We start from the raw sequence: 27,840 nt of genomic DNA, 5'->3' as shown, positions 1-27,840 counted from the left end.
ATTGTCTAGATACAGGGTGTCTATGGGGGAATTGTATGGATACAGGGTGTATATGGGGAATGGTGTGGATACAGAGTATATATGGCGGAATGTTGTGGATACAGGGTGTATATGGGGGAATGGTGTGGATACAGGGTGTATATGGGGGAATGGTGTGGATACAGGGTGTCTATGGGGGAATGGTGTGGATACAGGTGTATATGGGGGAATGGTGTGGATACAGTGTGTATATGGGGGAATGTTGTGGATACAGGGTGTATATGGGGAAATTGTATGGATACAGGGTGTATATGGGGGAATTGTAAGATACAGGGTGTATATGGGGAATGGTGTGGATACAGAGTATATATGGGGGAATGTTGTGGATACAAGGTGCATATGGGGGAATGTTGTGGATACAGGGTGTATATGGGGGAATGGTGTGGATACAGGGTGTCTATGGGGGAATGGTGTGGATACAGGTGTATATGGGAGAATGGTCTGGATATAGGGTGTACATGGGGGAATGGTGTGGATACAGGGTGTATAAGGGGGAATGTTGTGGATACCGGGTGTATATGGGGGAATGGTCTGGATACAGAGTGTCTATGGGGAAATTGTCTAGATACAGGGTGTCTATGGGGGAATTGTATGGATACAGGGTGCATATGGGGGAATGGTGTGGATACAGGGTGCATATGGGGGAATGGTGTGGATACAGGGTGTATATGGGGGAATGGTGTGGATACAGGGTGTCTATGGGGGAATGGTGTGGATACAGGTGTATATGGGGGAATGGTGTGGATACAGGGTGTATATGGGGGAATGGTGTGGATACAGGGTGTATATGGGGGAATTGTATGGATACAGGGTGTATATGGGGAAATTGTAAGATACAGGGTGTATATGGGGAATGGTGTGGATACAGAGTATATATGGGGGAATGTTGTGGATACAGGGTGCATATGGGGGAATGTTGTGGATACAGGGTGTATATGGGGGAATGGTGTGGATACAGGGTGTCTATGGGGGAATGGTGTGGACACAGTGTATATATGGGTGAATGGTGTGGATACAGGGTGTCTATGGGGGAATGCTGTGGATACAGGGTGTATATGGGGGAATGTTGTGGATACAGGGTGTATATGGGGGAATGGTGTGAATACAGGGTGTATATTGGGTAAGGGTACAGATATGGGGTGTATATGGGGGAGGGATATGGATACAGGGTGCACAGGGGGTAAGGGAGTGGATACAGGGTGCATGGGGGAATTGTGTGGATACAAGGGTGTAAATGGGGGAATGGTGTGAATACAGTGTATATGGGGGAATGGTGTGGATACAGGATGTATATGGGGAATGGTGTGGATATAGGGTGTATATTGGGTAAGGGTACAGATATGGGGTGTATATGGGGGAGGGATGTGGATACAGGGTGCACAGGGGGTAAGGGAGTGGATACAAGGGTTTAAATGGGGGAATCATGTGGATACAAGGGTGTATACGGGGGAATGGTGTGGATACAGTGTATATGGGGGAATGGTGTGGATACAGGATGTATATGGGGAATGGTGTGGATATAGGGTGTATATTGGGTAAGGGTACAGATATGGGGTGTATATGGGGGAGGGATGTGGATACAGGGTGCACAGGGGGTAAGGGAGTGGATACAAGGGTGTAAATGGGGGAATCATGTGGATACAAGGGTGTATACGGGGGAATGGTGTGGATACAGGGTGTATATGGGGGAATGGTGTGAATACAGGGTGTATATTGGGAAAGGGTACAGATATGGGGTATATATGGGGGAGGGATATGGATACAGGGTGCACAGGGGGTAAGGGAGTGGATACGGTGCATGGGGGAATTGTGTGGATACAAGGGTGTAAATGGGGGAATGGTGTGGATACAGTGTATATGGGGAAATGGTGTGGATATAGGGTGTATATTGGGTAAGGGTACAGATATGGGGTGTATATGGGGGAGGGATGTGGATACAGGGTGCACAGGGGGTAAGGGAGTGGATACAAGGGTATAAATGGGGGAATCATTGGGATACAAGGGTGTATATGGGAGACTGGTGTGAATACAGGGTATATAGGGGAATGGTGTGGACACCGTGTATATTGGGTAAGGGTACAGATGCAGGGTGTATATAGGGGAGGGATGTGATATAAGGTGTATATTCGATAAGGGTGTGGTTACAGTGTGTTACATCACTGAATCATGGCTGAAAAAAGAACTGGGAGCTTAATTTCCAAGGAGACACATTGTATCAAAAGGACAGGCAGAAAGGCAGAGGGGGCATTACTCTGTTGGTAAGGAATAAAATCAAATTATTAGAAAGAAGCAACGTAGGGTCGGAAGGTATTGAATAATTGTGGATAAAGCTAAGGAACTGCAAGTGTAAAAAGACCCTGATGGGAGTTGTATACAGACCGCCAAACAGTAGGAAGGATGTGGCCTAATAATTGCAATGGAAGAAAGGAAATGCATACTAAAGGGAAATGTTATAATAATCACGGGGGACTTCAATATGCAGGTAGATTGCGAAAATCAGGTTGGTGCTGGATTCCAGGAGGGCGAAGTTCTAGAATGCTTACAAGATGGCTTTTTATAGCAGCTCGTGGTTGAGCCCACTAGAGGATCAGCTATTCTGAATTGGGTGTCATGCAATGAACCAGAATTGATTAGAGGGCTTAAGGTAAAAGAACACTTAAAGGCAAATGATCATAATATGATCGAATTTACCCTGAAATTTGAGAAGGAGAAGCTAAAATCAGATGTAAGATCTCCAGTAGCCACTTCAACTCTGCTTCCCATTCCCATTCAGATATGTCCATACATGGCCTCCTCTACTGCCATGATAAGGCTAAACTCAGGGTGGAGGAGCAACACCTCATATACCGTCTAGGTAGTCTCCAGCCCCTTGGTATGAACATAGAATTCTCCAACTTCCGGTAATTCCCTCCCCCTCTCTTCCTCTATCCCTACGTCACTCTGCCCCCTCCCCCAGCTACCTATCACCTCCCTCATGGTTCCGCCTCCTTCTACTACCCATTGTGTTTCCCCTATTCCTTCTTCACCTTTCCTGCCTATCACCTCCCTGCTTCCCCTCCCCCACCCCTTAATCTTTCCCTTACTGGTTTTTCACCTGGAACCTACCAGCCTTCTCCTCCCCACCCTCCCCCCACCTTCTTTATAGGGCCTCTGACCCTTCCCTCTTCAGTCCTGACAAAGGGTTCCAGCCCGAAACATTGACTCATCGTTTCCACGGATGCTGCCCGACCTGCTGAGTTCCTCCAGCGTGTTGTGAGTCAGATGTATCAGTATTACAGTGGAGTAAATGGAATTGTAGAGGCATGAGAGATGAGTTGGCCAGAAGTAATTGAAAAATAACACTGGCAGGGATGACAGCAAAGCAGCAATGGCTGGAATTTCTGGAAGCAATTCAGAAGGCACAGGAAATATACATCCCAAAGGAGAAGAAGTATTCTAAAGGAAAGATGCCATAACCGCAGCTAATGAGGGAAGTCAAAGCCAACTTAAAAGAGGGCATATAATAGAGCAAAAATAAATGGTAAGTTAGAGGATTGGAAATCTTTTAAAAAACCAACAGAAGGCAACTAAAAAGTCATTAAGGTAAAGATAGAATACAAAAGTAAGCTAGCCAATAATATTAAGAAGAATACCAAATTAAAGTGTAAAAGAGAGCCAAGACTGGTTATCGGACTGCGATGCTAGAGAGGTAGCAATGGGGGACAATGAAATGGCGGATGAACTGAATAAATATTTTGCATCAGTCTTCTGGTGGAAAACACTAGCAGTATGGTGGAAGTTCCAGGTGTCAGGATTCATGAGGTGCATGAAGTTACCATAACTAAAGAGAATGTTTGTGGGAAACTAAGAGGTCTGAAGGTAGATAGGTAACCTGGACCAGATGGTGTACAGCCCAGAATTCTGAAAGAGGTGGTTGAAGAGATCGTGGAGGCATTAGTAAAGATCTTTCAAGAACCATGAAGCTCTGAAATGGTTCCAAAAGACTGCAAAATTGCAAATGTCACTCCACTCTACATGAACGGGGAGAGGCAGAAGAAATAACTTGCAGGATAGACAATGGAGAATCAGTTGATGTTGTATACTTGGATCTTCAGAAGGCATTTGACAAGGCACCACACATGAGGCTGCTTAACAAGCTATGAGCCCGTGGTATTACAGGAGAGATTCTACCATCGGTAAAGCAGTGGCTGATTGGCAGGAGACCAAGAGTGGGAATAAAGGGAGCCTTTTCTGGCTGGCTGCTGGAGACTAGTGGTGTTCCACAGGGGTCTGTGTTGGGACCAATTCTTTTTACTTTATATGTCAATGATTTGGATAATGGAATTGATGGCTTTGTTGCAAAATTTGTAGATGATGCGAAGAGAGGAGTAAGACGAGGTAGTTCTCAGGAAGTAGAGAGACTACAGAAGGACTTAGATTAGGAGGGTGGGCAAAGAAATGGCAAATCGAATACAATGTTAGGAAGTGTATAGTCATGCACTTTGGTAGAAGAAATTAAAGGGATGACTATTTTCCAAATGGAGAGAAAATACAAAAATAAAACTGAGGTGCAGAGAGTCTTGGGAATCCTTGTGCAGGATTCCCGAACGGTTAACCATGGCTGATAAAGGAAGTCAAAGCTAATGTAAAAGTGAAAGAGAGGGCATACAACAAAGCAAAAATTAATGGGAAGACAGAAGATTGGAGCTTTCAAAACCCAACAGAAAGCAACTAAAAAAATCATCCATTAGGAAAAGAAATATGAAAGCAAGCTAGCAAACAATATCAAGGTGGATAGAAAAATCTTTTTCATAATATATAAATAATATACTTGAGATGAGAGTGGATATAGGACCGCTAGAAAATGAGGCCGCTAGAGAAATAACAACTGGGGAACAAAGAGATGGCAGATGAACTAAATGAGTATTTTGCATCAGTCTTCACTGTGGAAGACACTATCAGTGTGCCAGGTGTTGAAGGGTGTGAGGAAAAGAGAAGTGTGTGCAGTTACTTTACAAAGGAGAAGGTGCTCAAAAAGCTGAAAGACATAAAGGTATGTAAGTCACCCAGAGCAGATGAACTGCACCCAAGGGTTCTGAAAAAGATAGTGATAGAGATTGTGGAGGTATTAGTAATGATCCTTCAAGAATCATTGGACTCTGGCATGGTGCCAGAGTACTGGAAAATTGCAAATGTCACTCCACTCTTTAAGAAAGGAAGAAATCAGCAGAAAGGAAATTATAGACCAGTTAGCCTGACCTCACTAGTTGGGAAGATATTGGAGTCAATTGTTAAGGATGAGGTTATGGAGTACTTGGCGACACAGAACAAAATAGAACAAATTTAGCATGGTTTCCTCAAGGGAAAATCATGCCTGATGAACCTGTTGAAATTCTTTAGAGATTACAAGAAGGATAGTTAAAGGGGATGCAGAGGATATTGTATATTTGTATTTTCAGAAGGCCTTTGACAAGATGCCACACATGAAGCTGCTTACCAAGTTAACAGCCCCTGGTATTACAGAAAAGGTACTAGTATGGTTAGAGCATTGGCTGATTGGTAGGAGGCAGCGAGTGGGATTAAAAGGATCCTTTTCTGGTTGGCTGCCAGTGACTAGTGGTGTTCCACAGGGATCGGTGTTGTGACCGCTTCTGTTTATGCTGTACATCAATGATTTAGATGTTGGAATAGATGGCTTTGTTGGCAAGTTTGCTGATGACACGAAGATTAGTGGGGTGGCAGGTAGAATTGAGGAAACAGGAAGGCTGCAGAAGGACTTAGACAGATTAGGAGAATGGGCAAGGAAGTGGCAAATGAAATACAATGTTGGAAAATGCATGTTCATGCACTTTGGTAGTAGGAATAAATGTGCAGATTATTCTCTAAATGGGGAGAAAATCCAAAAATCTGAGATGCAAAGGGACTTGGGAGTCTTTGTGCAGAACACCCTAAAGGTTAACTTGTAGGTTGAGTTGGTGGTGAGGAGGGCAAATGCAATGACAGCACTTATTTCAAAGGGACTAGAATATAAAGGGTGTAATGCTGAGGCTTTCTAAAGCACTGATGAAGCCCCACTTGGAGTATTGTGAGGAGGGTTGGGCCCTTATCTTAGAAGGATGTGTTGAAACTGGAGAAGGTTCAAAGGAGGAGAACAAAAATAATTCCAGGATTGAATGGCCTGTCATATGAAAAGCATTTAACGACTCTAGGCCTGTATTCCCTGGAATTCAGAAGAATGAGGGGTGACCTCATTGAAACCTATCAAATGGTGATTGAATGGACATGGAGAGTCTAAAGCCAGAGGACGCAGCCTCGGAATAGAGGAGCGTGCTTTTAGAACAGAGACGAGGAGGAATTTCCTCAGCCAGAGAGTGGTGAATCTGTGGAATTCTTTGCCAAAGGCAACTGTGGAGTCCAAGTCTTTATATATATTTAAGGCAGGGATTGATAGATTCTTGATTGGTCAGGGAGTGAAGGAATACAGGGAGAAGGCAGGTGATTGGGGTTGAGAGGAAAATTGGATCAGGTATGACAAAATGGCGCAGAAGATTTGCTGGGCCAAATGGCCTAATTCTGCTCCTATATCTTCTGATCTTACAGGGTGTATATGGGGTAAAGGTATGGATACAGGGTGCATATGGGAGAATGGTGTGAACAGATGGTAAATATGGGCTAAGGGGGTGGATACAGTATGTATATCGGGTGAGGGTGTGGATACAGGGTATACCTGGGGTAAGGGTCTAGTTACAGAGGTGTATGGGGGTAAGAGTGTGGATAATGGGTTAATATGTGGTAAGGGTGTGGATACAAAGTGTATATGGGGGTAAGGATGTGAATACAGGGTATATATGGAGTAAGGGAGTGAATCAAGGGTATATATGGAGTAAGGGAGTGGATACAGCATATATATGGGATAAGGGTATGGATACATGGTTAAAATGGGGGGTGTAGATACAGGGTGTATATGGGAAAAGGGTGTGGATATAGTGTGTATATGGGGAGAAGTGGGGATACAGAGTGTACAGAGTGTATAGGGGTAAGGGCGTGGATACTGGGTGTATATGGGGAGGGGTGTAGATACAGAGCATATATGGAGAGGAGTGTGGATACAGAGTGTATATGGGGGTAGAGTGTGGATATAGGGTGTATATGGGGAGGGGTGTGGATATAGGGTGTATATGGGGAGGGGTGTGGATACAGAGTGTATATGGGGGTAGAGTGTGGATATAGGGTGTATATGGGGAGAGGTGTGGATACAGCGTGTATATGGGGAGGGGTGTGGATACAGGATGGATATGGGGGTAGGATGTGGATACACAGTACCTGTGGGGGAACAGTGTGAATACAGGGTGTATATGGGGTAAGGGTGTGGATATAGGGTATATAAAGGGGAGAGGTTTAGATATCGGGTGAGTACAGAGGGGAGAGGTTGAGGATACAGGATGAATATGCCCAAAACATGAGTACGGGGAGGGGTGGGTTGTGGAGAAAGCTGGTGCTGCTCCTCCCCTCCTCCTGTACCTTGCTGATGGGTAATGGTGGTGGAGAAGAGTTGCTCTGATTTCAGTAGACATGCTCTCACCTGCCTGTAACTATATCCTTGCAGCAAGAGGAAGTAGGGGAATTCGAAGGGAGGGTGTATGGAGTACTGGGTGGAGCTGTCGTCACTGCTCTCAGTCTCCTCCTTCTCGCTGCCCAAACATGACACTCCCTTGCTCTGTTCAGAGTCCAGCAATGCAGTTCGAGGACTACGGGCACTTGGCTTCGCCTCCCTGCCTTTGAGGGACAGATTCAGTTCACTCACACTCCGCCAGAGTGCAAAGCTGCTTTCGATTTCTTCATCCGTCAGTGCCGAGGATGCCCTCGTTCGAGTTATTTGCAGCCTCCGAGCCTGGGCGTTGATCCCTGTGAGAATGGGCAGCAATCAGCAGGGGAATGCTGGGGAAACCGGACTTTGTGAACCATTAACACATCACAGGAGTGAAGTCACAGCATTGCACCTCAAACCCACAGCCAAGAATTGGACTGGTTAGGTTCAATTCCATTCACAGTTCATTAAAGAGTACTGCAGCTCCCAGACCAATCCAGGCTCAGAATGCCAAATTCTCCACCATTTCCTTCTTCCATAACCATCCCTCAGTGACACCACACTGATCCCTTGCCATTCCTTATACCAGAAACTTTTTACCTGCTGTCACTGTGTCTTTCTCCTTTGCCGCAAATTCTTCCACGTCCACTTTCCGGCGGATTTCAAATCTCCGGACAAACCCTTCCTTTGGTTTCCAGAGAGATTGCAAAATGAGGGGCTTCTCACAGTTGCTTACAACCCTAAAGCATTCCGTCTTCCATTGGTGGTCCTCATCCAACCGCCCAATCACGTCACAGAGCACATAGTCCCCAGCAGAGCTCTTTTCCAGAGAGTATCTGAATAATAACAAGCACATTCCATTTTATCATTCACCACACTCCTAGGACAGTGACACCACAGGTTAGACACAACGTAAAGGCAGCACCTTAGTGTCGCAGTTAGCATAACGCTTTAAAGTCCCAGCAACCAGGGTTCAAAACCCACCACTGTACAAACTGTATGGAGTTTGTACATTCTCCCTGTGGCCATGTGGGTTTCTTCCAGGTGCTCTGTAATTGGTCACATGGGTATAATCTGGTGGGACAGATTTATTGTACCAGAATGGTCTGTTACCATGCTGTATCTCTATTGGTCACAAAGGTGTAATTGGACAGTGCAGCCTCACTGTGCCAGAAGGCCCTGTCACCATGCTGAATCGCTATTGGTCACAAAGGTGTAACTGGCCAGGGCAGGTTCATTGGCCTGTTACTGTGCTGCATCACTATTGGTCACAAGGGTGTAATTGGTCACGGTGGGCTCGTTGGGCTGTTACTGTGCTGAATCACAAGGGTGTAATTGGTCACGGCAGGGTAGGCTCGTTGGGCCAGAAGCCCCTGTTACCACGCTGTGTTTCTAAAGCGCTCTATGCTGTCCCAGTATTATAGGGTGGAATGGTTGCAAAGTGGTTGGCGTAATGCTTAACAGTCCTAGCTGTAAGATCGGGGTTGAATTCCCACCATTAATTCTCCCCATAAACATGAGGTTCCTCCAGGTGCTCCGGTTTCCTCCCACATTATTAAGATATACACATCAGGGTTAGTAAGTTGTGGGCGTGCTATGTTGGTGCTAGAAGCATGGCAACACTTGTGGGCTGCCCCCAGTACAACTTTGGACTGTGTGGCTCATTGATGCAAAACGACACATTTCACTGTATATTTTTATGTACATGTGACAAATAAAGCTAATCTTTAATCTTTTATCTTCACTCCCATGGTAAGCTCAGTGCAGATTACATACTGAATAAATCTCCCTCTACATGGTCCCATCATATACTCCCAAGGTAGCTAATGAATAAATCTCCCTCTACCTGGTCTCATCATACACTCTCAGAGTAGAGATAAAATAAACCTCCCTCTACATTGGTCCCATCATACACTTCCAGAGTAGGGAAAGACCCATCAAGCAAAGTGCTAAGCCAGTGGGATTCACTGAACACCTCTGGTTGGAGATTGAAGCTGCCAGAGAATGTGGAGGTGAGAGGAACAGAGTAAACAAGAGGAGGGTATTTCCAACCACACTTGCTGGTGGCAAGAGGAAGAGAATTTAATTCTTGGAAGGTAGCATGTGTTTTATAAAATTGGAGGGTGTGCAGAGCAGCACAGCTGGGAGGAGTGGAGCTGAGGTTTGTAGGGGTGTGGCTGCAGGTCCAACCGAAAGGGCAAATATAGTACAGTGACTTCCAAGTTTAACACGGGCACTGGTAGGAGTGCCATTCTGGCATCTGGCAACCAGGGTAATCCTCCCCCAGTAGATTCTCCAAAGGGGATCATCCCACTTTACACTGGGGACCTTAGCTAAGACTGGTAAACAGATATAGAATATACATAGAACAGTACAGGCTCTTCAGCCCATATTGTTCTTCTACTAACCTACTCTAAGATCAATCTAATTCTCCCTCCCCCCCACATAGCCTTGGGAAAAAGTCACTGGCTGTCCACTCAATCGATGCCTCTTTTCATCTTATACATCTCTGTCCAGTCACCTCTCATCCTCCTTCGCTCTGAAGAAAAAAGCCCTAGCTTGCTCAACCATCCCACATTCCATATGTCCCATGTAACAGGTTTCAGAATTAGAATCGGATTTAATATCACAGGCATATGTCACAAAGTTTGCTTTTTTGACAGCAGCACATTGCAATACATGACAATAAAAAAAATTATAAATTATAATATGTATAAAATAAATTAGTGCAAAAAGAGAACAAATCAGAAAAAGTAGTGAGGTAGTGTTCATGGGTTCATTGTCCATTCAGGAATCTGATGGCAGAGGGGAAGAAGCTGTTCTTGAAACATTGGGTGTGTGTCTTCAGACTCCTGTACCTCCTCCCTGATGGTAGCAATGAGAAGAGGGCATGTCCTGGGTGATGGGGGTCCTTAATGATAGATGCGGCCTTTTTGAGGCATCACCTTTTGAAGGTGTCCTCAATGCTGGGGAGGCTAGTGCCCATGATGGAACAGGCTGAGTTTACAACTTTATGCAGCTTTTTCCAGTGCTGTGCAATGTCCCCTCCACACCAGATGGTGATACAACCAGTTAGGATGCTCTCTATGGTACTTCTGTAGAAATTTGCCGGAGTCTTTAGTGACATATCAAGTTGCTTCAAACTCCGAATGAAATATAGCCACTGTCATGCCTTCTTTATTATTGTATCAACATGTTGGACCCAGGATAGATCTTCAGAGATATTGACACCCAGCAACTTGAAACTGCTCACCCTTTCCATTGCTGATCCCTTGATGAGGACAGGTGTGTTTTCCCTCAACTTCCCTTTCTTGAAGTCCTCAGTCAATTCCTTGGTCTTACTGACACTGAGTGTAAAGTTGTTGTTGCAACATCTCTCAACCAGCTGATCTGTCTCGCTCGTGTACACTTCCTCGTCACCATCTGAAGTTCTGCCAACAATAGTTATGTCATCGGCAAGTTTACAAAAGGCATTTCAGCTGCGCCAAGCCACATAGTTATGACTGTAGAGAGAATAAAGCAGTGGGCTAAGAGCATATCCTTGAAGTGGTTGTCGTTGAGCAGGAGATCTGCACAGATGCTGGTCTCCTGGTGAGGAAGTCAAGGATCTAGTTGCAGAGAGGTACAGAGGTCCAGGTTTTGAAACTTCTTGATTAGATCTGAGCGTATGATGGTGTTGAGCTGTAGTCAATAAACAGCAACTTGACATAGCTATTACTATTGTCTAGGTCAGTGGTCCCCAGCCACCGGGTTGCAAAGCATGTGCTACCAGGCCGTGAGGAAATTATATGATTTGGCGATGAGTCAGCTGCACCTTTTCTCATTCCCTTTGCGGTGCACAGAAAGGTTGGGGACCCCTGGTCTAGGTGATTGAAGGCCAAATAGAGAACCAGTGAGATTGCATCCGCTGTAGACTTATTATGGCAATAGGCAAATTGCAGCAAGTCCAGGACTTGCTTAGGCAGGAGCTGATTCTGCTAACCTCTCAAACCACTTCATCACAGTAGATGTGAGAGCCACTGGGCGATAGTCATTGAGACAGCTCACCCTGCACTTCTTGGGCACTGGTATGATCATCGCCCCTTTGAAGCAGGTGAGAACCTCCCACTGCAGCAGTGAAAGATCGCCAAGATTGTAGATGTCCTTGACCACTCCCACCAGTTGGTTGGCACAGTTTTTCAGAACCCTACTAGGTACACCAATAGGGTCTGATGCCTTGAGTTCAACCTCTTGAAAGATGTTCTGGCATTGGCCTCTGAAACAGAGATCACAGGGTCACCAGATGCTGCCAAGAATCACACAGGTGTAGTTTTATTCTCCTTTTCAAAGTGTGCATCGAAAGTGTTGAGCTCATCTGGGTGTGAAGCATGACTGCATTCATTATATCAGGTGTTGCTTTGTAAGAAGTAATGGCCTGCAAACACTGCCAGAGCTGACGTGCATCTGATTCCCTCTTTCACCTCAAATCAGAATTGTTTTCTTGTTCTTAAAATAGCCTTCCGCAGGTTGTACCTAGGCTTGTATAGCTCTGGAAAATCGGTCTGTCAGTCGACAGATCGAGCCCTCAGCAGATCATGAATCTCCTGCTTCATCCATGGCAACATCTGGTACGTTTTGAGAGGCACACACTCATCCACACAGGTGTTGATGAAGTTGGTGACAACTGTCGAGTATTTATTTAGATGTGAAGATGAATCCCTGAATATAGTCCAGTCCATTGACTCAAAGCAGTCCTGTAACCACTCCCCCGCCTCCAATGACCAGAGCCAAGTCTGCAAATGCACGGCCGCTGGGGAATTTAAAAGCCCAATTGTCTGTGAATATCTGTGAGTCCGCTGGGGAAGACAAAGGCTTGATTGTCTGTGAATCACTGCGTCCACTGGCAAAGTTAAAGGTCCAATTGTCTGTGAGTATCTGCGAGACTGCTGGGGAAGTTAAAGACCTGATTGTTTATGAATCTATGAGTCCACTGGGTAAGTTAAAGGCCCAGTGTCTGTGAATATCTGCAAGTCCGCTGGGTAAGTTAAAGGCTCAATTATCTGTAAATCACTGCATCCACTGGGGAAGTTAAAGACCCAATTGTTTGTGAATCTGTGAGTCGGCTGGAAGAAGGCAGCCTATCCTGGGGTTAGAGGACTGTGTTTGTGGGTGGGAGGGAGGGAGGAAAGGGGCTTGTTTTGGTGTTGTCGTTAGTTGGTATGTTCTGTTTTGTTGTGTTTTGTGTTGTTCTGCTGAATATTGTGAGCATACATACTATGTTGGTGCCAGAATGTATGGCAACACTTGCAGGCTGTTGCCAAGTCACCCTTAGGTTGTGTTGGTTGTTGATGCAAACAAAGTATTTTACCGTATATTTTGATATACATGGTCAGGGACAACATTCATAATCTACAAAGAAAAGCTCCCTCTGCACTCTCCCATCCATCAATGTGCCTTTGCTGAATCCACTACTGCCTCACTGTAATATTACGTGGCCCCTCTGCGTGTGAGTTCAGCGGTTTACTGCCAGGTCTAGCCTCCATCATATACTAATAAGCCAGGAATGTGAGGCTGGCCAAAGCCATTCCCCATGGGAACCCAACCAGAACTGCCTGCGTCTCAGCTTTCTCAAGTTCTTTACTGCATACTTTTCAATAATACTCAGCTCAGGAATCAACTTCCTTAAATCCAGTCAGGAATGCTCCACAGCAGTGGATAAAGAACGCTGTAGGCCCTTCAGCACAGAGAGACATGAATACTGAATGGTCTACACATAGGAACAGAATTATGCCATTCAGCCCATCGAGTCTGCTCCACCATTCCCAGATCCCATTCAACCCCATATCCCATATCACAATATCCCTTGATGCCCTGACCAATCAGGAATCTATCTTCCACTTTGAATATACCTATGGCCTTGGCCTCCACCGCAGTCTATGGCAGAGCATTCCATAGATTCACCACTCTTTGACTAAAAAATTTCTTCCTTACTTCTGCTCTAAAAGGTTGCCCCTCAATTTTGAGACTGTACCCTCCAGTTCTGGATACTCCCACCAGAGGAAACATCTTCTCCACATCAACCTTTTCTAGACTTTTCAACATTCAGTAGGTTGCAATGAGATCCCCACACATTGTTCTAAATTCCAGTGAGTACAGGCCCAAAGCTGCCAAACACTCCTCATATGTTAACTCTTTCATTCCCAGAATCATCCTCATGAAACTCCTCTGGATTCTCTCCAATGACAATACATCCTTTCTGAGGTAAGGGGCCCAAAACTGTTGACAGTTGCGACCTGACGAGTATCTTACAAAGCTTCAGAATTATCTCTTTGATTTTATATTCTATTCCCCCTGAAATAAGTCCTAACATTGTATTTGCCTTCTTTACCAGACCCAATCTGTGAACAATTCCACCATCTAATTCATTGACAAGCAATGTGAAAAATAGATCCCAAGCTGGCCTGAGGAACACCACTAGTCACCAGCAGCCAACCAAAAAAGGCCCCCTTGCTGCCTCCCGCCCGTCAGCCATTCCTCTATCCATGCCAGTATCTCCCCTATAACACCATAGGATTTTATCTTGTTAAGCAGCCTCATGTGAAGCACCTTATCAAATGCCTTCTGAAAATCTAAGTAAATGACATTAACTACCTCCTCTTTGTCCACCCTGCTTGTTATTTCCTGGAAGAAATCAAACAGATTTGACAGGCAAGATTTCCCTCCACAGAAACCATGCTGACTTCAACTTATTTTATCATTAGTCTCCAAGTACCTCGAAACTTCATCCTTAATAATGGACTCCAACACTTTCCCAACCACTGAGGTTAGGCTAATTGGTCTATAATTTTCCTCTCTTTTGTCTTCCTCCCTTCTTAGAGTGGAGTGACATTTGCAACTTCCCATTCCTCCAGGACCATGCCAGAATCAAGTGATTCTTGAAAGATTATGACCAATGCATCCATTATCTCTTCCACAACCTCTCTCTGGACTCTGGGATGTCGTCCATCTGGTCCAGGTGACTTATCCACCTTAATTCATTTTAGTTTGCCTTGTAATAGCAATGGCACACATTCCTGCTCTCTGACTCACAGACCTCTGGCACACTGCTAGTGTCTTCCACAGTGAAGACTGATGCAAAGTACCTATTAAGTTCATCTGCTATTTCTTTGTCTCCCATTGTTACCTCATCAGCATTATTTTCCAGTGGTCCAATATCAATTCTCACCTCCCTTTTATTCTTTATATAACTGAAAAAAATTTTGGTATCCTGCTTTATATTATTGGTTAGTCTGCCCTCATAGTTCATCTTTTCCCTTCTCATAGCTTTTTTAGTTGCTTCCTTTTGGATTTTAAAAGCTTCCCAATCATCCAACTTCCTACTCACTTTAGCTACCTTATATGCCCTTTCCTTGGCTTTTATGCAGTCCTTAACTTCTCTTGTCAGCCACGGTTGCCTCGCCCTGCCTTTTGAGAACAACCTCTGTGGGACATATCTATCCTGCGCCTTGTGATCTATTCCCAGAATCTTCAGCCACCTCTGCTCTGCTGTCATCCCCGCCAGTATCCCTTCCCAATCTACCTGGGCCAGCTCCTCTCTCATGCTTCTGTAATTCCCTTTACTCCACTGCGATACAGATACATGTAACTTATGCTTCTCCCTCTCAAATTGCAGTATGAATTCAATCATGTTATGATCACTGCCTCCTAAGGGTTCCTTTACGTTAATCTGACTAGTAAAGTCTGTCAACACACATCAAAGTTGCTGGTGAACGCAGCAGGCCAGGCAGCATCTCTAGGAAGAAGTACAGTCGATGTTTCTGGCCGAGACCCTTCGTCAATAAAATCTGTGTTATGACACAACATCCAATCTAAGATAGCCTTTTCCCGAGTAGGCTCGAGCACAAGCTGCTCTAAAATGCCATTTTGTAGGCATTCAACAAATTCCCTCTCTTATGATCTGACACCAACCTGATTTTCCTAATCCCTTTGCATATTGAAGTCCCCCATTTCAATTATGTCATTACCCTTATTACATGCCCTTTCCAGCTCCCTTTACAATCTCAAACCCACACCTTGGCTACTATTTGGAGGCCTATATATGATTCCCATGATTTTTTTTTTACCTTTACAGTTTCTTAACTCCACCAACAATAATTTGACATTCTCTAACCCCATGTCACCTCTTTCTAGAGATGTAATTCTATCTCTTACCAATTGAGGTAGGGCGATGTGTGGTAACCCAGCCTATCTTTTCAACAATGCTCAATCCTGCTGGGATCACAGATCTGAGGAAATGCCTTCTGTCACTTCCTGCTTTGTTGGAGGTTTGTCTGTGTGTGTGAGTGGGTAGGTGGATGAGAAAGGAGCTTGTTTTGCTGTTGTTGTTACTTGTGTTGTTCTGCTGAACATTGTGGGCATGCAATATTGTCACTGAAATGTGTGGCAAAACTTGCAGCCTGCCCTCAGCACATCCTTGGGTTACATTGGTTATTAATGTCAATGGCACTTTTCACTGTGTGTTTCAACGTACATGTGATAGATAAATCTGAATCTGAATCGGAATCAGAATCGGTATCTGAATCTGAATCAATATCCAAATCTGAATCAGAATCTGAGTCTGGTTGGCATCTACTTGGTGACCCCTCAGTAAAACGAGCTGAATATTCAGCACTGCGAGGCAGCAAATTTCAGAGTGAAGTGTATCTTAGGCTGTACCATAAGCAGGAGATGCAGTAGCAACAGTTCTGCACGTTCGCCTTTCCAGTGCAACGGCGAATTGGAGCAATCTCTGGGCAGAATACAACAGATCCCACATAACCATCCTGTCTGCCTTTATTTCACGACATTGTGAGAGTTGCTTCAGGCACACTGACTGCTGTGTTTCCTATATCATAAAAACAACACTGTAGAGTTATTATTCACTGGGAGGTTTCAGAACATCTCTGGGCTTTTCTCTTTAGAGCACAGGAGAATGAGAGGTGACTTGATAAAGGCGTACAAGACAATAAGAGGCAAACAAAGAGTGAAGTCAGATCTTTTTCCCAGGGCCGAAATGGCTAACACAAGGGAGCATAATTTTAAAGTGATTGGAGAAAAACATAGGGGAATATCAGAGACAAGTTTTTTTTACACAGAGAGTGGTGGTAGTAGAGAGAAATACATCAGGGACATTTAAGAAACTCATAGGTAGGCACACAGATGATAGAAAAATGGAGGGCTATGTACGGGGGGAGAGTAAAATTGATCAGAGAGTAGTTGTAGCACACAAAATGTTGGAAAACATTGTGGCCAAAGAGCCTGTACTGTGCTGTAGTATTCTGTGTTTTACATTCTATGTTTTAGGTCAGTGACCAGAACTGTACAATACTCCAAATTAGACCTCACCAATCTCTTATCCAACACTAACATAACATCCCAACTTCTGTACTCAGTGCTCTGATTTACGAAGGCAAGTGTGCCAAAAAGCCCTTTGTGACGGGATCCATCTGTGATGCTACTTCCAAGAAATTATGAATCTGTATTGCTATATTAGAACAACAATATTGTAGGGGTATTTATTCACTGTGTCGCCTCACCTGGAAGGACTGTTTAGGGTCCTGAATGGTAGTGAGGGAAGAGGTGTAGGGGCAGGTGTAACTCTTGTTCCGCTTGCAAGGATAAATGACGGGAGGGAAATCAGTGGGGAGGGACAAATGGGCAAGGGAGTTGCGTAAGGAGCAATCCCTGTGGAAAGCAGAAAGTGGGGGTGAGGGAACGATGTGCGTGGTGGTGGGATCCCATTGTAGATGGTGGAAGTTCCAGAGAATTATGTGCTGGACCCCACTGGGGTCTGAAGTCTGTGTCCAGTGCTCCTGGTGTATTTTGGTAGACCACTTAGCCAAGCACCTACTCCCCATCTGCCAGAAGAAGCAGGATCTCCCAGTGGCCACCCATTTGAATTCCACTTGCCATTCCCATTCCAATATGTCAATCCATGACCTCCTCTATTGTTGCGATGAGGCCACACTCAGGTTGGAGGAACAATACCTTATATTCCATCTTCGGTAACCTCCAACCTGATGGCATGAACATCAATTTCTCGAACTTCTGGTAATGCCCCCCCCAACCTCCTTCACCATTCCCCATCCCCTTTTCCTCTCACCTTACCTCCTTGCCTGCCCATCATCTCCCTCTGGTGCTCCTCCCCCTTTTTCTTTCTTCTATGGCCTTCTGTCCTCTATCACACTCCCCCTTCTCCAGCCCTGTATCTCTTCCACCAATCAACTTCCCAGCTCTTTACTTCATCCCTCCCCCTCCCAGTTTCACCTATCACTTTATGCTTCTCTCTCCCCTCCCCCTTTTAAATCTACTCCTCATCTCTTTTTCTCCAGTCCTGCCGAAGGGTCTCAACCCAAAACGTCGACTGTACTTTTTTTCATAGATGCTGCCTGGCTTGCTGAGTTTCTCCAGCAATTTGTGTGTGTTGCTTGTTTATCTCTAGTTGCTCTGCTACCCAACCAAAGTAATGCTCAGCCCTCTGTCCCTGCCAAGTAACGCACACACCAACCTCTCGAGTGCCTCCTTGACAAGCTCCTGAGCACTGGAGCATGGCGTTGCCAGCACACTCTTGTAGTTGGCACCTGTGCAGATCTTATCCCCAAAGATCTTCAGCACACCAGGAGCTGTGACTTGGGTGGAGAGCTCAGTGGGGTCATCCGTGGCCAAGACGCTATGCTGCTCATCGCCTGCCTTCTCATCCTTCAGGGAGCGGCCCCTGAACACCGTGGCCAGGCTCCTGTTGTGTCTCCTGATCCTGCTGCGGGCTGGCTGTCTCACTCCAAAACTTTCACTGGATCTGACCGTGGCATCTGATGAACTCGACCTGGGAATAAAGGAGGAATCCGTTACCACAGTCACGCTAGGGCATTCGGTTTGCACAGCACAGGGAGATCCCACAGTCTGTGTCCATTCACAGATAACCCACGCTGGTGTGGCAGCACACCAGAGCACAGAGCAGCCTTTGTGACCTCTGTTCCACAGTGCAGCCACCATCCAGCTGAAAAGCGCCTGTGTGCTGCTGCCCAGGTTTGTCAGACCCTGCAACCTTACCGCTGCCACTGTTAAAGTGACGTGCAGGGATGGCCACTCCCTTCAGTTTCTCTCCTCCGGCCCTGCTTGCTGCTGGAGCTGTCACTCACCACATGCTGAGCTGAGAGCCTGACTGTTGTATAAACAACTGTGCTACAGACGTGGACATTGGCACCCTAATCACTGCTTCACTGAATTGTCACGTCAGGGAGGGAGAGGCGATAAGAGGGAAAGGGAGGGGGAGGGGGGTAAGAGGAAGAGGGTTAGGGATAGAAGGAGAGGGATAGAGAATGGGGGGAAGGGAGAAGTGTTTCTACACAGACACACTCTCTTACATGCGTACACTCACACAGACACAGTTGCAGACACACTCACACACAAACACTTCCACACTCGTCAACCATTACATACAGTAATGTACTGTGCCATCAATGTGCAGTCCAAGTTGTATTTCCTGTTCCAGCCAACACAACCAAGCAGCACTCTGAATTCAAAACCTCCCAGAACACAGAGTACCCAAGAAAATCTCAGTCCACTGCAAACCCACTATCCTGGGAAGTCAGACTCCTACCTCATACTTCAATGAAGTCAGGACATTACAGTTAAAGCACTCCCCACCCCCAGTTCAGTACTATTTGTTTAAAATTAACTATTGCTCACATCCTTAATGAAATGTCGCCGGCAGGGCCACTTCATATTGCACCACTTTGTTACATCAGTCAAGTCCCATGAGTTATTGTTCTGCAATACAGAATCTCCTGAAATCTGTATCAACTCCGCTTGGTCAAACCAAGGACATTAGGCATCCCAGCTCTGTTCCAATATGTAGTGGAGTGCTGAGACAAAGATGGTCTCACTGATCCCTGGTAACTCGGTATGAGAAGGCACCCTCCTGCACTCTCCCCACAGCCTACAACTTCTTTCATTTAGAGTGTTACCGTTTTCCCCCTGAACGTGACAATTAAATCTGCTCCCACTGCTACTCCTGGCAGTACATTCCAGACTCCGGCCATTCACCGTGCAAAAAGAATCAGGAGGAAATAAAGGGGGAGGTATGAGCTGGGAGGGGGAAGACGGAGGCTGAGAGAGGGCAAGAGGGTGAGAGGTGCAGGAAGAAGGACAGGGAGGGCAAAAGGGGCTGGGAGAGAGAGTATGAGGGGCAGGAACTGGGAGCAAGATGATGAGTTTGACATTAAGAGGAATGTGAGAAAAAGAAAGAAGTAAATCTGGTAGGGGAAGAAGAATATTTGAATTCAGTCCATGTATGCTCAGAAACTGCTGGAGATTTTCACCATGCTGCCTGAGAGTTACCGACTCCATCAATAGCACCCCTTGATCATAAGCATCTCCCCCAACCATACAAGACCAATCAATCTCGACTGATGATCTGAATCCAAATGAAGAGTCTCTGCGCATTTCCCTCCCCAGATGCTGTCTAAGCTATTGAGTTCTTCCAGCCTCACATGTACAGGGCTCCCTCCTCCATAAGACTCCTACCCTTGTTAAACTCAGCTCAGAGCAATAAGGGAGGGAGGGAAGGGGAGAGGGAGAGGGGAAGGAGGAAGAGAGGAAAAAAGAGTTTCAGAGGAAAAGAGACAGGATGGGGCCAAAATAAAGAGAGGGCAAAGAAAAAATGGCAGAGGAAAGCAAGAAAGTGAAACTTTTAACAAGGAATGGAGAGAGGGAATACGATAAACTGAGCATTCAATGGCATTTCAAGTCACTACTTCCTTTGTTGATACACCACAGTCTCTGTGAAAACAATACCTGGGCTGTCTGCAGTCTGAGTTGAACAGCAAGCAACTGAGTAAACCTTCAGAGCACAAGATTGATGCTTACCATGCTGCCAGCTGTAATTTGGTTTTGTGAGCGACCAGTTCAAACATGGTCCTGCTGCCATGCACCTGCCGCCGTGCTGTATGTGAATGCAAAAGGACAGCCTACAAGGTGTGTCACGGGAGAGAGAGTGGCTGGCTGATCTCTGCCGGCCAGGTTTCAGGCACAGCCCTAGTTTGCTGTAACATTTTGAATGACGCAGTGCAACAATCCACAGCACACCCTGTTAACCTGAACTTGTTATGCAACAAGTTAAACCATAAGTAATAAAGAAGGCGGAAGGGGAGGGAGAATTTAACTCCCAGAGGCCAGAACTCCAGGAATTCTGGCCACATCCCACAGATCAACTACCTGTTCACCCCTCACCCTGTGTTCCCAGATCCTGACCTGTTCTACCCTCACTCAGTGTTCCCTGACCCGTTCACCCTTCACCCAGTGTCCCCGACCCGTTCACCCCTCACCCAGTGCCCCCTGACCCGTTCACCCCTCACGCAGTGTCCTCTGACCCGTTCACCCTTCACCCAGTGTCCCCTGACCCATTCTACCCTCACCCAGTGTCCCCTGACCCGTTCACCCCTCACCCAGTGTCCCCTGACCCGTTCACCCCTCACCCAGTGTCCCCTGACCCATTAACCCTTCATCCAGTGTCCCCGACCCATTCTACCCTCACCCAGTGTCCCCTGACCCGTTCACCCCTCACCCAGTGTTCCCTGACCCATTAACCCTTCACCCAGTGTCCCTTGATCCATTCACCCCTCACCCAGTGTTCCTTATCCTGACCCATTCACCCCTCTCCCTGTGTTCCTTATCCTCACCCGTTCACCCCTCACCCTGTGTTCCTTATCCTGACCCATTCATCCCTCACCCTGTGTTTCTGATCCTGACCCATTCACCCTTCACCGTGTTCCCAGACCCTAACCTGTTCACTCCTGTAGGGGGGAAGAAGGCATCCTATAAGAGAGGAAAAGGCAGATTCTCCTGGTGGCAACCCAGTTCAATTCAGTTTTCCATTCTGATCCTGACATGTCTGTCTATGGTCTGCTCTACTGCCACAGCGAGGCCACTTTTGGGTTGGAGCATCAATACCTCACATTCCATCTGGGTCGCCTCCAAACTGATGGCATGAACTTCAATTTCTCCAACTTCAGGCAATTTCTTCCCTCCTCCCCTTCTCTCTTTTTCTATTCTGCCTTCCATTTCACCTCTTCTCTTCTCTGTCTCTCTCTCCCCTTCTCTTTCCTCCATGGTCCACTGCTTTACCTCTTCCATCTGTCTCCTCCCAGACTTTTATCAGTTTTCCCCTCAGCCCCCGGTGCTCTTGGGAAAACAACCCAAGTTTGTCCAAACTTTCCTTTATAGCTCATGCCCTCTAATCCAGCCAGCATCCTGGTGAAATTCTCTGCACCCTCTGCACAGTCTCCACATTATTCCTGTGTGTAGAGCATACTATACTCCACTTGAGGTCTGACTAACATTTTGTACAGCTGCAGCATGACTTCCTTACTCTTACGACCCTACTGATGAAGAACATTATGCCATCCATGCTCAAGCTGGAAACCCTCTAGTTCCTCCAGCATTTTGTGTGTGTATCATGCCATCCTCCTTGATTACCACTTGCATAACCATTTTCAGTAAACTTATGGACCTGGACACCATGATCCCTCTGTACCTCAAGTCAACACAATAACTGTATACTTTCTCCTTTCATCTCAAAGTGCAACTCCTCATACCTCACATAGGTCAAACACCATCTGCTACTTTTCTGACCGTATCTGTAACTGATCTATATTTTGCTGTACTCTTTAATAGTCCTTTACACCATACATACCTCAGCTAATATAGTGTCATCTGCAAACTTGTTAATTCACTCATCTACATCTTCATCCAAGTTATTGACATATATCATAAACACAAACTGAACCCTGTGGAGCACTCCTGTCACAGACCTCCAGCTGTAACAACAGCTTTCCACCCCTACAATCTATCTTCTATGGGCAAGGCAGTTCCAAATCCAGACTTACAGTTCACCCTGTATCTTTATCTTCTGAATCAACCTACCAAAACCCCTACGACAGTCCACGTAGATAGCGTCCACTGCCTTACCCTCATCAAGCTCTTTTGTTACCTCCTCAAAAGACTCGATCATGTTTGTAAGACAAAGCCATCCTAAGTGGCATAAGCAGTCCATGCCTTTTCAAATGCGTACAAATCATATCCCTCAGTATCGTCTCCCTACCTTCGATGTGAGGCTCTCTGATTTATAACCGCCTGGATTATTTCAATTTTTTGAACAAAAGCACAACACTTGCTACTCTTCAGTCCTCCATATCCTTGCTGTTGCTAGTAAGGACATGAAGATTCTTGTCATAGAACCAACGATCTCCTCACTTGCTGCTTGCAATATTCTGGGATATATGCCATCAGGCCCTGTGGATTTATCTTAATGCTTTTTAGAAGACCCAGCACTACATCCTCCTTAATCTCAAAATGTCTCTTGCTCAGACTCCAAGTACAAAATTCTTCCTTTATCCTTGAGTGGATCTGCCCTCTCCTCTTTTTTCTTAAAGTAACTATAAAATGCCTTGGGTTTTTTTGTTGATCCTGCTTTTTTTGACCTTCCTAGTATGCCTGAGCACTTTCCGGCTGTCTTTATATTCCACAATGGCTCAGCCTGAGTTCAGCTCTGATCATTATATATGCTTTCTTTTCCTTCCTGACTAAATTTAGGATCTCTCGGGTCATCCAAGTTCCCTTACCTTACCATTCTTGTCCTCCGTACTGGAATATGCCGATCCTAAAGTCTGATCGGCTAGTCTTTAAGCATCTCCCACGTCAGACAAAGACTTGTCCAACAACATCTGCCCCCAATCAACACTCCTTAGCTCCCTATTACCCTGTCATAATTTGTCCTCCCCCAATTTAAAGAACAGAAAAGATTAAATTTTTTCATCACATGTACATTGAACCATACAGTGAAATTCATTGTTTGTGTCAAATCAAATCAGTAAGCATTCTGCTGGGCAGCCTGCATATGTTGCCATGCTTCTGGTGCCAACATAGCATGACCACAATTCACGAACCCTAACCCATACAGCAGTGGAAATCAATCCCCAATATTACAGCTGGCACTGTAAAGCATTGCACTAACCACTAAGCTACCTTCACCCTGCAATATGAATGGCCTACTCCTGCACCTATTTTCCTATTTTCTAATATCTGATTTTATCCTTACTCAGTCATAACTATCTTAAAGCAAAATGAGCTGTGGTCACAATTCTCAAAGTGTTCTCCCACTATCACCATTAGGACGATCACCTAGCCTGGCATATTACCCAAAACCAGAACCAGTTTATTTTCTTTTCTAGATGGACTCTTCACAATCTGTTTTACAAACCCCTTCTGGGTGCACTAAAGAAATCCTTCCCCATCTAAGCATCTTGTATTAATGAAGTTCCAATCAAGACTGAGGACATTAAAGTCCTCCACTATAACAATCCTGTTGCTTTTATAGTTCTCCATAACCTGTGTACATATCTGCTCCTCCACCTCTCGTGGACAATAGTACAATCACATCAGAGTAATTGTACAGTTCTTACTTTGGAGTTCCACCCAAACTGCCTCTAAGGATGAGCTGCCCAGTGTGTCCTTTCTCAGTACTGCTGTGACAATCTCCCTTATCAGCAGTGCAAACCCTTCACCTCTTTTACACCCCTCTTTATCACGTCTAAAACAACAAAATGCAGGAACATACACAAAATACTGGAAGAACTTAGCAGGACAGGTAACACCTATGGAGAGGAATAAATAGTCGCCATTTTGGGCTGAAACCCTTCATCAGGACTGGAAAGGAAGGGGGCTGAAGCCAGGAACCAAAAAAAAATCATTGAACTGCCAGTTCTGTCCCCCACAAAGGCCTTGCCAAAGTCCTAGTCGACAACATCCACCACCCTATCCTCATCAATCTTCCTACTTACTTCTTCAAAAAAGTAATCAAATTGATGAGACATAATTTCCCCAAGTATAAAGCTAACAGTAATCCTCATCAGTGCCTGCTTTTCCAAAATCTGGTAGATCCTGTGCATCAGAATCTGTTGCAGTATTGAATTGAATTGACTTTATTTCTTACATCCTTCACACACAAGGAGTAAAAATCTTTACGTTATGTCTCCAATTCAATGTGCAATATGCAATCATAGTAATTTATAATAAATAGAACAGTCAATGTCATATAGAGTACACTCAGATCAGCTGAGTTCATCAGTCTGATGGCCTGGTGGAAGAAGCCGTCCTGGAGCCTGTTGGTCCTGGCTTTTATGCTGTGGTACCATTTCCCAGATGGTAGCAGCTGGAATATATTATGGTTGGGGTGACTCAGGTCCCCAATGATCCTACACACCTGTCTTTGTAAATGTCCTGAATCATGGGAAGTTCACAACTACAGGTGCACTGGGCTGTCCATACCACTCTCTGCAGAGCCCTGTGATTAAGGGAGGTACAGTTCCCATACCAGGCGGAGATGCAGCCAATCAGGATGTTCTCAGTTGTCCCCCTGTTGAAAGTTCTTAGGATTTGGGAGCCCATACCAAACTTCCTCAACCGTCTGAGGTGAAAGAGGCGCTGTTGTGCCTTTTTCACCACATAGCTGGTGTGTACAGACCTCGGTGATGTGGATGCCGAGGAACTTAAAGCTGTTTACCCTCTCAACCCCAGATCCATTGACGTCAATAGGGGTTAGCCCGTCTCTATTCCTCCTGTAATCCACAACCAGCTTTGCTTTCGCACCACTAATGATTACTGAAACTCACCAGCCTGCAGTTCCCTGACTTGTCCGACAGCCCTTTCTAAATAAAACCCCTTCATTTGCCATCTTTCAATCTTCCAGTACCTCACCCATAGCTAAACATGAAGACCTACCAAGGCCCCTGCAGTTTCCCAAACGTTCTCGGATACACTTGGTCAGGACAATGGGACTTACCCACCTTCATAAAAATTAACTTTATTTGTTATCTTCACATCAAAACATACAATTAAGTGTGTTGTTTGTGTCAATGACCACAGTCTGAGGATCTGCTGGGGGTAGCCTGTAAGTGTCACCATACTTCTGGCACCAACATAGCATACCCACAACATACTAACCTGCACAGCTTTGAAACGGGAGAAAACCCCAGGCGGTCATGGTGGGAATGTTCAAACTTCTTACAGACAGCAGCAGGAGTACGCTTTAAGATCACCAGCACCTCTTCTTTCATAATGTGCTTATTCATTTCCCCTAATCCCCAGTTTCCATGTCCTTCTCCATAGTAAATACAGGTGAGAAATACTCATTTAAGAATCGGCTCACTTCTGCAGGTCTTCTCTTCCCTTTCTCTCTCCACCTTCCTCTTTACCCTCTCACCATCTTATCCCTCCCTTCTATTATTAGGATTAGAAAGGCCAAAAGAGCCACAAAATGCCCTTTGGTGAGCAGGGTCAAGGAGAATCCCAAGGCATCTGATTGAGGTACACAAGGAGATAAGAGGCATTGATTGAGTGGACAGCCAGAAACTTTTTCCCCAGGGCTGAAATGGCTAAGAGAGGGGGCATAATTTTAAGATGATTGAGTAAGACATAAGGGTGGGGAATATCAGAAGAAGGTTCTTAAGAGAGTGGGGTATATGGAATGTGCTGTCAGGGATGGTGGTAGAGGCAGATACATTAGGAACATTTAAGAAACTCTTAGATAGGCACCTGGATGATAGAAAAATGGGGGGGGGACCAGGTTAGATTGACTTTAGAGTAGGTTAAAAATACGGCACATCATGGGCCAAAGGGACACACCTTGTATTTAATGGAGATCCATGATAAAACAGCTAACAGGAGGAGAAGGTGGCTCCTAGATGATCATCACGTTCAAAGATACCACGTTCCGTCAGAAGAACCAAGAAAATGCTCCATCCCAGCATCCACCTGAGATCTCTCCGTCACAAAACCCAATCTTCAGACAATGTCCGTAATGATCACGCAAGGGTTGAGGGGAGCAAGCATCAACCATCTCCAATGAGAGTGCATTGAACCTCATATCCCTGACGAGCAGACATGTACCCCTCTCCTGTGTGCCCACACACACCATCCCTGATCCTCACGCCAGCAAACAAACCACTTTCTCTCACATATCATACTTACAGAGAGACATTGTCCTCACACAAGCATCTACATCCAGTTAGACCTCTCAGTGAGTGCAAGCTCAATCCAACAGGCAGTGTTCAAAAAAACTCTTCTCCAACTGTTGCATTTTTGCAATTTCAAAGTTTTCACTTACCCTTTCCTGCATTCTCTCTCTGTACCCAGCATTAGGTTCCCAATTCCATCATTCACTTCTTTCCCAGGGCCAGAGTGAGACAGATGAGGCCAGTCGGCCCAACTTATCCACACTGATCCAACTGCCTTCCTGAGCCACTACCACTTGCCTGTATTTTGACACTAATTCCTAAACCTTTCCTGTCCAAATATCACTTAAATGTTACATCTGTAATTCCCCCCTTCCTCTCCCCTCTCTCCCTCTTTCTCTACGCCTTCCTCCATTTATTTTTCTCTCGCTGCTCCCCCTCTGCCCCCCCCTGCCCTTCTCCCTTACTCTCTCCCTTCCCTCTGCACATTCCTCTCGCCTCGATCTTTCTCACTATCCCTATCCCGCTCCGTCGTTTTCCCTGACAGGATGGGTCAGTGGTACTCACTGCAGCGATCCGTTGCTGTGTTTCCTGCCCAGCCTGGCCAGTCTCCGCTTGGGCGAGGTGATCAGCAAGCCTACGGGAATGTTGAGGCTGTGCCGGGACAGGCTGGTGTTGCGCTCCCCGGCCAACATCGCGCCGCTCAGTGCCTGCCCACACGGCCGCTCATTGCCTGACAGCGACAGCAGCACCACTCGGCTCGGCACGGCACGGCAAACTTCACTCAATCCGGACTGCCGGTGGGCGAGGCGACTGACCGCGAGCAGCTGCCTGGCGGGCGACAGGGAGGGCTCAGAGCGAACTTCGCTGTCCCGTTATCCTGAGGCCGGCAGTCGGGGGACAGAGACACCGTGTGGCAGCAGCTGATCACCTGCCGCACTGAGAGAGAGAGATGGTGAGATGGATCAGGGAGAGAGAGAGGAGAGAAGGAAAGAATGGGATAGAACGAACGAGAGAAAAAGAGAGAAGCGCCAAAGCTAATCAGGTACAGAGAGGGAGGGAGAGAGAGAGAGAGAGAGAGAGAAGAAGAAAGGTTGAGAGAAAGCTGGATCAGAGTGACTGGGAACAGGGCGCAGGACAGTTAACCCAGGTCACTGGGAGAGAGAAAAGGAGAGACGGAGTGAGTGAGGGAGGGGGCGGGAGGAG

At 45.9% G+C, this 27,840-nt stretch overlaps 1 protein-coding gene across 4 annotated transcripts in view; it reads right to left on the bottom strand.

Annotated features, from left to right (window-relative positions):
• Positions 1-27,783, bottom strand: part of radil2a (Ras association and DIL domains 2a) — a 128,049-nt gene extending 100,266 nt beyond the window's left edge. The window contains exons 1-4 of one of the 4 annotated variants that reach the window (XM_072242264.1): positions 27,202-27,783; positions 18,132-18,446; positions 8,207-8,442; positions 7,601-7,923 (exon numbers count right to left, since the gene is read on the bottom strand). In XM_072242264.1, coding sequence (XP_072098365.1) covers positions 7,601-7,923; positions 8,207-8,442; positions 18,132-18,446; positions 27,202-27,329 — 1,002 coding nt within the window. In that variant the 5' untranslated portion in view covers positions 27,330-27,783. Of the gene's footprint in view, positions 1-7,600; positions 7,924-8,206; positions 8,443-18,131; positions 18,447-19,223; positions 19,244-20,491; positions 20,649-25,624; positions 25,768-27,201 lie in introns of those variants that run through there. The other 3 variants (XM_072242265.1, XM_072242266.1, XM_072242267.1) reach the window with 3 other exon arrangements.
• Positions 27,784-27,840: the final 57 nt, after the last annotated feature.

Source organism: Mobula birostris, chromosome 24 (genome assembly GCF_030028105.1).
Source record: "Mobula birostris isolate sMobBir1 chromosome 24, sMobBir1.hap1, whole genome shotgun sequence".
Lineage (NCBI taxonomy): Eukaryota > Metazoa > Chordata > Chondrichthyes > Myliobatiformes > Myliobatidae > Mobula > Mobula birostris.
Note: the sequence above shows the minus strand (reverse complement) of the source record. Positions and strands in the feature narration are given on the sequence as shown.